This window comes from Temnothorax nylanderi, unplaced genomic scaffold (genome assembly GCF_030848795.1).
Source record: "Temnothorax nylanderi isolate EJ_2023f unplaced genomic scaffold, tnyl_v1.0 TNYL_tig1047_pilon, whole genome shotgun sequence".
NCBI lineage: Eukaryota > Metazoa > Arthropoda > Insecta > Hymenoptera > Formicidae > Temnothorax > Temnothorax nylanderi.
In genome coordinates, this window is record NW_027250109.1 from 33268 (window position 1) to 43650 (window position 10383).

At 47.5% G+C, this 10383-nt stretch overlaps 1 protein-coding gene across 1 annotated transcript; it reads left to right on the forward strand.

Annotated features, from left to right (window-relative positions):
- Positions 1-6663: 6663 nt before the first annotated feature.
- LOC139786470 (uncharacterized) lies at positions 6664-7134 on the forward strand. Its single transcript, XM_071725626.1, has one exon. It carries the CDS (start codon positions 6664-6666, stop codon positions 7132-7134), a length of 471 nt encoding a protein of 156 aa, XP_071581727.1.
- Positions 7135-10383: the final 3249 nt, after the last annotated feature.

Genomic DNA, 10383 nt, shown 5'->3' on the forward strand with positions numbered 1-10383 from the left:
CTATATAAATGTTATATAACATCGCTATATTTATATTATATAACTGCAATAATCCATATATGCGAAATTACAACTAACGTCTGCATAACTGTTACGATCGTGTTATATAGCGTGTTACATTTCGTTATATACTGGCAATATAATCGTTATATATCTGTGTTTGCTGGGTATGTGCTTATGTCTTTGTCTTTGTGAATATACGGCGAGATTCGATCCGCACACTCAATGTGTTCATTTATTGTGTTTATGGTTGAATTTAATAAATTTTAAATTTATAGTATTCTTATATGCATACTTTTGAGGTGGACACACTGAGAGGTGCTCTTAATATAATTTAATTACAGGATGTTGAGGATCGAAGAAATAAACAATTCATGACAATGAATACATATATGTTATTTATTTTGTGCATACATATTACATCTGTGCACGAATCTCTCCGGTTAAATGTTCATGTACATATTATTATATATACATATTTTTGCACCTTTCTAATCCTGATCCCACTACGGTAAGTGTCTGAATGATATTAATATTTAAAACCGATTGTTTATTGCTACCACGACTAGGTTATGTTGTTACGCGCGAGCAAGTTAAACTAGGATGAGGAAACTCAGGATGGGCAATCCATCCTGGTATAGAGAACCCCTGCCTTCGGGTTGATCCGCATGTATATATATGGTTTTCATATATCAATGATCTCATATTTTGATAAAGTTGCTTTGAACAAATATATTGGAAATCGAGTAACGATAACTTTATTACAGATAATTTTGTCGGAGTTAGGTAATATTTTCTCACCATTATCCTTGCGGAATAAAGTCTTCGATTTTAATGGTGACAAGACCTAATTTCCGGTAACGTTATACTGGGGAAATGTATCCGTAGTCGACCGATGACAGACTTCCCTGAATCACATTTTTGGAATTGCGAATAATTTACCTAAATTATTATTGTCTTAATATATAGGACGTTAACAGCTGATGTTCCTACTTAAGATTGTATTTAACGAATTTATGTAATAATGACTCTGTCTCAGCTCGTTTTGCGTAATTCTACTTGGTATCCTCTGCAATTACACCTGTGAATATTTAATTTAACTAAATAATTAGTAATTCTGGCCTTTTACGTGACAGATTCGTATGATAATTTCTTGGGAGTTTTTTGCGGAGGACCTAACTAATTAATTAGGTAACTTATTAGTTATGCTGCTGTTTGTACATTGTCTGATATTTATATAAAAAAGAAATCAATAGATTACAATACCTCATAAATGTCAGGCAATAGATTATTTTCTGGATTGATGTAATTTTTATAATCATTGAGTATGGGCTTTATCAAGCAACAGTATATTGCGTAACATGTATTTCGTGCTTCTACGCATTTGTGCTCGTCATTTCGGGCAATTCTCACGGCTTCCCCCCCCTGCGTGATTTGTACAGGGCTGGGGTAAAACCACATTAAGATCCGACCACCAGATTACTGAGTATACACGTGGACTGTGTATATTCATAGTAGAGATCCTAGGGTGCACCTTGGGCGGGGTACACCTGAACTCGGTGTCGTCCTAAGGGGATGGATACCCCTAAAATAATTAAACCAAATTATGGAAGGTACAATTAAAGGGAAAAATGATTTACTGTCTCAGGGGACTTCGGACCCCCAGGGGCCGGCGCGTGGGGAGTGCGGTCCCAGCGACCCACGTGTCGATGAAGCCTCCCAGAAGGAGGTGGATAAATCAAGCGATGGGCTGAATAAAAAAAAAGAGATAATTTTACGTCCAGATCGGACGGGTGCACAACAACCACCGGCGTTGCCTACGGGCGCCGGTGGTGTAGAGGCTACCGTAGAAGAGGACGGAACTGGCAACGCCGATTCAGCACCGTTTACACCGACGTCTGCGCTTCCGTCTACACCGGTGACCACACTAGTCCCGACTCCATTTGTGGACACTCCTATGGGTGCATTACGCGCCGGAGAAACGAGTGTCTTTAGACTTGGCAGGACGGACAACACCCCCCCCCCCTTGCTCAAAGCAGGGAACACGAGTATGGATACGGATCCTAGAGTCTTGGACTCCATTGTCATCTCGGACGATGGATCTGAGGCAGATTCCGAAATGTCGACGGCTCCTGCGAGCATGAAGAGGAAAGCGACGAAGTCTCCCGACGCCTCTCCAAATGCTCAACCGACCGATAAGAAGAGAGTTAAAAAAAAAGTAATCAAAATTGGTAGGAACAGACACGTGCGCCCGATGGAATGCGTCCCGAGCGATGTTGAGGAATTTTCCACCAATACTTTGGATGAGCTCAGTAACGAGAGACTTATGGAATTTGCTTATGACTACCTCGGCAGGATGGAATTTGCGCGAATGAAATGTAAAAACCTCAACGGAGGTATCAGTAAATGTTGGAGGGTGGGACTTGTGAACCTATCACAAGTCGTCACTACATACCACGAACGTCTGGAAGCTGACGTGGATTCGTCCTCCCTTAGAGCGAAGAATGATAACCTCTCCGCTCAAATAAGTACTTTAATCGACAGGGAAGAGGCCGGAAAGCGGAACCGGCGTGTTCTGGAGGATGAGAATGCGAACCTTAAGCGGGAAGTGGAGGTTCTCAGGAGGGAGCTGAGGGAGAGTAGAGAATTGCAGCCCCAGCATTCGGCTATCCTTGTGGACCCGGAGCCGCATGGCCGTTCCTCCACGGCTGTCCCCCACTTTCCTGCCGGAACGTCCGAAACAGTGGCATCTGCTGCTGTTAAACAGGATCGGTTTAGGAAACCCAACGATCCGGTTAGATCCGAGTTTCCTCCTCTGCCTAAGAGGAAAGCCGAGAACTTGCCAAAAGTTGTTAGTAAACAACGATTTACCGGCAAAGTAAGTATTCTTACAGAATCGTCACGCTCCGAAGGGGACAGCGTTAAATCATCGTTGTTAGGACCCCCCCCCCTCGTCGTAGCAGTAATATGCAGCTGAGGAATAGAGCTGAGAAGACTCGACGTAAGTCTACCTCGGCTTCCGAACACTCTGATGAAGAGGCTGAATCTACGGACCAAGCTATGAGGTAGATCGGGATTTTGTCTGCCCGCGAGATACGCAGGCTGCGTGAGATGTTTGCGGCTCATTCCGACGAGCCTCCTGATAGGAAGAAGATCAAGAAGCCTAGGAAGTCCCATAAAGAACCAAATACGACGGATGGTGAGCGCGAATCTGGTACCCCAGCGGTGAGAAGGAAGTCCGCTAGCCAGGGCGGCCGTATCGGAGCCGCGGCGGGAAGTGCTCGTGGAGGTGTCCGGCGGAGGCCACCCCGGTCTGCCGCCGTGACTATTACTTCTTTAAATAAGGATGCCTCTTACGCGGACATCCTGAAACAGGCGCGCGAGAGGATCCCGCTTAACACACTGGGTATTGACAACTCTCGCATTAGGAGAGGGGTCAACGGGGGAGTTATAATAGAGATCCCGGGAGAAAACGGGGCGGAGAAGGCGGATGCTTTGGCTCGTAAACTAAGGGATGTCTTGGACTCTTCCATTGCCAAAATCTCTAGACCGACCACCATGGGAGAATTGCGATTATGGAACCTAGACGACTCCATCACTCCCGCGGACGTCATGGATGTCATCTGCTCTGTCGGTGGGTGTTCGGAGATCGATGTTAAGATCGGTAATATGCGCAGGACGGGCAATGGCATGCAATCTGTCTGGGCTAAATGCCCACTGTTCGCCGCCTCCAATGTCTCAACAACAGGACGGATTAAAATCGGGTGGTCTATGGCGCGAGTTGAGCTCCTCGCCGCCAGGCCGATACAGTGTTTTAAGTGTTGGAGATACGGTCACGTCAAGACCAACTGCGTTTTTCCAGAGGACCGGACGGGCTTTTGTTTCCGCTGCGGATCCGGCGATCACCAGATCGGCACCTGTATCAACTCTCCTCATTGCGTTGTTTGCGCGGGTACGGGAAGAACGTGTGACCACCGGCTCGGTTCCACTCCTGCATGCTTCGAGAGAGAGGCGCCTCCACCGAGGTCATCTAGTGGCCCTAGAATCGAGAAATGACCTCGATCATACAGGTCAATCTGAACAGGAGCCGCGAGGCCCATGACCTGCTGATACACCAAGCTGGTGAGCTGGGGGCTGCCGTGTGTGTGGTATCCGAGCCTGCCCGCACACCCAGCTCCCAGCAGTGGTTCTCCAGCCAGAACGGATTGGCGGCCGTTTATATCAACAATCGGATCGCCGATTATCCGGCGGCACTGGTTGCAAAAGGCCAGCACGTAGTGGTCGTCAGGTATGGTGACATGCACATAGCCTCGTGCTATGTGTCTCCTAATATAGATTACAACGGCTATACCGCCTTTTTAGGCGAACTCACTAACGCGTGTTCCACCGTTGTGAGCAACAAGGTTCTGGTGTGTGGCGATTTCAACGCTCACTCGCCTTTGTGGGGTTCCGCGACGTCGGACTTTAAGGGCGACCTCGTGGAGGAATGGTCCTCGCAGATGGACGTATGTCTGGTGAATACTGGCAACAGATCAACTTTCGTCGGTAGACAGGGTCAGTCTATCATCGACCTGACCTGGGCTTCCTCGGATTTGCTTCGACAGGTCCAGAATTGGACTGTGCGCGAGGATGTCGTTTCCCTGTCGGACCACCTATACATCAGTTTTACCGTCTCGGGGAACACAAACAGGCCATTTGTGCGCCCGACACCGCGGTGGAATTTCAAGAGCATGGACGTTGACCTGTATAAGGCCTCCATTGGCTGGTCGTGCGCCGTCGCTCCGCCGGACGACACTTATATGATCAATGCGCCACCCGACCGCTGGATCAATAAATGTATTACGGATGCTTGTAAGGCCGCTGTTCCGCGCTTTCGGGCTCGCGGTCGTGGGACTGGGGCCTATTGGTGGAGTCCGGATATAGCGTCTCTGCGAGCTGCCGTCAACAGAGCCAGACGCGCATGGATCCGCGGGAGACGCAGGGACCCACCGGAGGTCTCGACCCAAAAAAGTGCGGAGTATCTCCTGGCTACACAGGAGCTCAAGCGGGAGATACACAGGGCCAAAACAAGAGCTTGGCAAGAGCTCATTGCCACTCTTGATGACGATCCGTGGGGCTTGCCCTATAAGATCGTTTTGAGCAGGCTCCGGACGTCAACCCCCGGGCTGACTGCCTCTCTCGAGCCCGATGTCCTGGGAACTCTTTTGGATAAGTTATTTCCGCCTGGGAACCCACTTGTTCCCATTGATTTGGGAGATTGTGAGGAGGGCCGCACACCCGTGACTGTGGACGAGGTGGAGAGGGCTATCGCGGCGAAGGTTAATATGAACACGGCTCCTGGTCCGGACGGCTTTAAGGCCTCCGCTATTAAGAAGTTCACTCCGGAGATGGTCGGCCGACTTGCGCAGACGTTTAATATATATTTTAAGTACGGCGTCTTCCCGCCCAGCTGGAAGCTCGCGGACCTAGTCTTGATACCAAAGGGCGAGTCCGTGCCTGGAGAAACACCCAAAGCCAGGCCGATTTGCCTACTTAACGAAGTAGGCAAAACTTTCGAGCGCGTAATCGCGGAGCGTTTGACGAGCTTCATGGATGGTAATCGACAGGCCAACTTGTCGGAAAACCAATTTGGCTTCCGTAGAGCGAGGTCCACTACGGATGCATTGTTTCTGGTCAAGTCCATCATCGCTCAGGCTCGTGCCGATGGTAGGGTAGCACTGGCACTCTCGTTAGATATCGAGAATGCCTTTAACTCGATTACTCTATCGGCCATCAGGAGAGCAATGCGTATCAAGGGTTTTCCAACGTACCTGAGACGTACCTGAGACGGAGGCATACCTGAAGGACAGGTTTGTGCGGTATTGGACCGCCAGCGGGGTCAGGCGCAAGCGGAGGGTGAACAGGGGGGTCCCACAAGGCTCGGTGTTGGGCCCCCTGTTGTGGAACGTCGCGTACGATGCGGTACTAAGGACGCTGCTCTATGAGGATTGTCACGTGGTATGCTACGCGGACGACACGTTGCTCGTGATGGTTCGCGACAGTTACGACGATGCGTGCGCCGTGGCACTTGAATGTCTCGAGCGCTTATTGATTAATATCCGTGCACTGGGCCTGAAGGTGTCTTGGCAGAAGTCGGAGGCGATATTCTTTGGTCACTGCCCCCGGGATGCCTATCTCGAGGTTGAGGAGGTCCGCATACAGTTCACGAACAGTATGAAATATCTGGGCGTCTATATTGACCGGAGGCTCAATTTTTGTAACCATTTCGCGTATGTCGCATCCAAGGTCACCCGGATCAGCAGAGCTCTCTGCGGGATCTTGCCTAACTTGCGAGGTCCTCTGGAGTGCAAGCGCCGACTATATTATACCATAATTACCTCGATTATCTTGTACGCCGCCCCAATTTGGAGCGAGGAGCTTGCGTCATCTGGAAATCAGCAGCGTGTCCTCCAGCGCGCGATCCGTCTTATCGCGCTGAGGACAGTTATGGCGTACCGTAGCGTCTCTTACGAGGCCGCAACACTGCTGGCTAGAATCCCGCCGATACAACTGTACGCGGCGTGTCTTCGGCGTACGTACCTGAGGCTCAGGGTCATGAGAGAGTCTGGGACCTTCTACCCTGATGCGCCTGCGGAAGTACGATAGGAGGAGCAGCTTGTGCTTATGGAGCAATGGGAGGAACGCTTGAGGGATGTGCGGCTCCCTGGGAGGAGGACCAGGGACGCCATCTCTCCAAGTTTTGATTTCTGGATTAACAGACTTTCTGGATTCCTGACATTCAGGATCACCCAATTGCTGACGGGGCACGGCTGCTTTGCCTCATTCTTGTACAGAATTAATAGAGAGGATTCTCCAATATGCCGCTATTGCAACCTTGCGGTGGATACGGCCGAGCACACCCTTGCGGCCTGCAATGCCTGGGGCTTGGAGCGTGGGGAATTGATATCTGTAATAGGACAAGATCTTTCCCTCGCTGCTGTCGTCGCGGCTATTTGCCGTTCCCGCGAAGCATGGAGGGCCTTTTCGGCCTTCGCAGAGCGCGTCATGCGCACCAAGGAGGACGATGAAAGGAGGAGGCAGCTCGGCTTGGAGGAGCCTGGGATTATTGTGGAACAGGTTCCCGAAGACCCGTAGGGTTTTTGCGTGCGCTGAGTTGTATGCGTGATGATATTATTGTATGCGTTGCGCCGGACTTTTGTACGCGGCTATCGCGGCGATTTTGCGGGACCGCCCTCGGTGCTCTCCGGTGTCGTCGGGTGCCGGCCGGTTGTGGGCTGCTCTCCTCCTGGGGTCCGGTGCATCGACTGGTGCGATGCTCCCGGATCTCTGGGGGGATGGTGGCTCGGGGGTGGTCGGCGTCTGTCGATTTCCTGGCGTTTCCCGGGTGCGGTCGTGATTTACATTATGTCTTTCTTGTTTGTTCCCTGGTCTTTCTCCGCCATAGGTTGCGGTTCCCCGGGGGGTGGGTCGGCCGTGGCTCGCTGCTCACCGCTGCTTGAGGGGCTCTGGCACCATTGCGGTGCAGTGGTGGCCATGGGTTCCGTTGAGGCTGCGTGTCGCGGTCGGTCGTCCTCCTGGGGTTCCGTGGCTCAGCGGGGGGGGGGGAATCGGGGGTTTTTAATGTCTCTGTGCCCTCCTCCAGGGCCCTCCCCACGGGGTGGGCCTGGGAGGGGGGCACAGCCTTTCTATAGCCTGGTTAAACCTGGCTGATAATTGTGGACTCGTGCGACGAGTCCTTTTGTTGGTGGTGGGTATACGTATTCTTCGTGTTGACGAGCCCGAGGAATCGGACTCGTGTTTGTGTTGCGTGGATCCTCTCTATTCGGATAGAGGGGACTCCTGTTCGTTGTCGTTCGTACACGTCCAGTGCGGTTCGTGTGCGTCTTATTGGCGGGGGGCCCCCTCTGGGGGAAATGGTCTCGCAGCCAATGAGGAAGCCCCTCGATGATATGGATGCCCGCATGCTATCATCATGGGGGGCATCCGAGGCGGTCGAAGGGTGACGCACACGCGCACTTCCTTCGACTAGGGAACCTATCTCCCCCGGGGGATCCTGTCTCCCGCGGTGTGACCTCCCGTGTGTCTTGTGGTCTATGGATTATATGTCTCCGGGCGCCTCGGCGCACGGACCGTCCTGTCACGTGATGTCATACCTCTGGTCGTTCCGCGTGTCGTGACTATGGTCCTTTGTCTGTGTTTTGGGAGAGGTTTTTTAGTGGGTGCAAGCCCCACATACTCTGACAGCCGGGGTTAGGGATGCGTCGAGGCATTTTTCCTTCTCCCACCGAAACAAAAAAAAAAAAAAGGTGTAGATTGAGTGTTGACCATTAAGGTTTAGGTAAATTGTGGGTTTAATCCTCAATGATGAGTGTATATTGGGAGTTTATTCTCAATGATAAGTGTAGGTTGGGGATTAAGCCTCAATGTTTAGTGTAGGTTGGAGATTGATTCTCATCGTTGGAAGTTGGTTTGGTGTTAACAGTGTTAACCTTTAATGTTCTATGTCGATTTAATCAGTGTCGCCATGATTCCTTTATCATTGGGTGTCGTTTAAATGTTATTGTGTTAATTTTCGTTAAATGTCAATTGACGGCTTGGTTTATTGGAAAAGTGTTTCAGATAAAAGTTGAAAGGTTTGAAGGGGGCCAATAGACGATCTTATTGAATTTTGGATCCAGGACCTGTATTGAGCCCAATAGGGCCTAAGTTAAATTTTTTAAATGAAAACCCCTATTTTTTATTGTACCATCTTTCTATATAATACTTTTATATAATATATAATAATTTTTTAGATATTCAAGGAAAACTTGGTAACTTTTTAAATATATATTTAGCTTGTGATATCTTGATGATTGTTTGCCAGAGAAAAAAGTGGTACAGAGGACTTTTAACTTAATTTTATTTCAAAAATGTGCTGTTGCAATAGTATACTCTAATTTTTTTTAAATATTTGTGTATGCATCTTCTTGGAGTGTTTACAAATATTTAAAAAAATTGGAGTGCTATTGCAACAGCATATTCTTAAGACAAAATTAAGTCAAAAAGTCCTCTATATCACTTTTTCCTCTGGCAAACAATTATCAAGATATCATAAGCTAAATATTGAAAAAGTTACCAAGTTTTCCTTGAATATCTCAAAAAGTATTAGGCAAATAAAAGAATTTTTTAAACAAAAGTTGTTTAAATTAATTAATAGAGAAAGATGGTACAATAAAAAATAGGGGTTTTTATTTAAAAAATTTGACTTAGGTCCTACCCAGCGAGAAATGACCCATCGAATCGACGTCTAATTGACGTCGAAATCATCGATATTACATCATATTGAAATAATGCTCGAAATTTGAAGCTTATTTCGATGTTTGTGCTTATGACATTTTTTAAAAGAAGAGATTATTTGTGACATACATTCATCGCGCCAGACTGTAAACAGGCAAATTATGTATTTTCTGTTAAGACATCGATATTTCATCATTTCGATATCGATTCGAAGCTATTTTGATTTGCCTGTCAAATATATAATAACATTGCCATTATATAGAATGCAATATGAATAAAAAATTATATTGTATTGGCAGACATGGATAATGTAAATATTTTATGATTTGAGCATTATAATAATTGCGCTACAATATTAATTCTTTTAGGCTTCCATTTCCATTAAATAGTTACTTTATAACTGTAAAAGTCACAACAAAATTCCTGTTTGTAATTTGACAATTTTGAAAATTAAAATATTATAATAGGTACATTTTCAGTACTACATCCGCTCATTTATTAAACAAGAAGTTAAATTAAGCAACTAATTAAATTGTTAATATTAAATATTAATACAATAAGATATTTGTATTTACATTTATCAAAATAAAAAATAAGTTCAATTATGAAAATAAATATTAATAATTGGACTTATTAAAAATTAAATAATTTGTTCAGATATTGCGCTCGAATTCTTTTCGCGTTTTACAACGCCCGATCGTTTCACATTAGATGACGCAACGCGCGAGTCGCCACTCTCAAAGAGAGCCCCCGCCTTCTTCCTCACTTGTTAGGTGTCATGGCCGCACTTGCTTGCGTTTCTTCGAACGTGTCGAGTCCGTTACCTCTTTCTTGACGGATTGATCGTTGCGGTGCGTGTTCTGGAGACCAACCGAGCGAGAGTCGGATCACCAAGGAGAGCTCACCGCCAGGAAAGGGAGAGCTGCGGCAGCTAGCGTCCGAGAGGGAGGATCGAGGCGAGGAGTCCGGTTCAGCGAGCGGAGCCCTTAAGAGATTCTCATTGGGACGCCATATTTGTTACTTTCATTTGAGGGTTCATATTTTTAGGGTTTATACCGTCATTTTTAAGGATTAACCATTAATTGAAGGTTAACTATCACTTGAAGG

Bases quoted from the DNA above. Each gene is read 5' to 3' on its own strand.
- LOC139786470 (XM_071725626.1), top strand. From the start codon at position 6,664: ATGGAGCAATGGGAGGAACGCTTGAGGGATGTGCGGCTCCCTGGGAGG.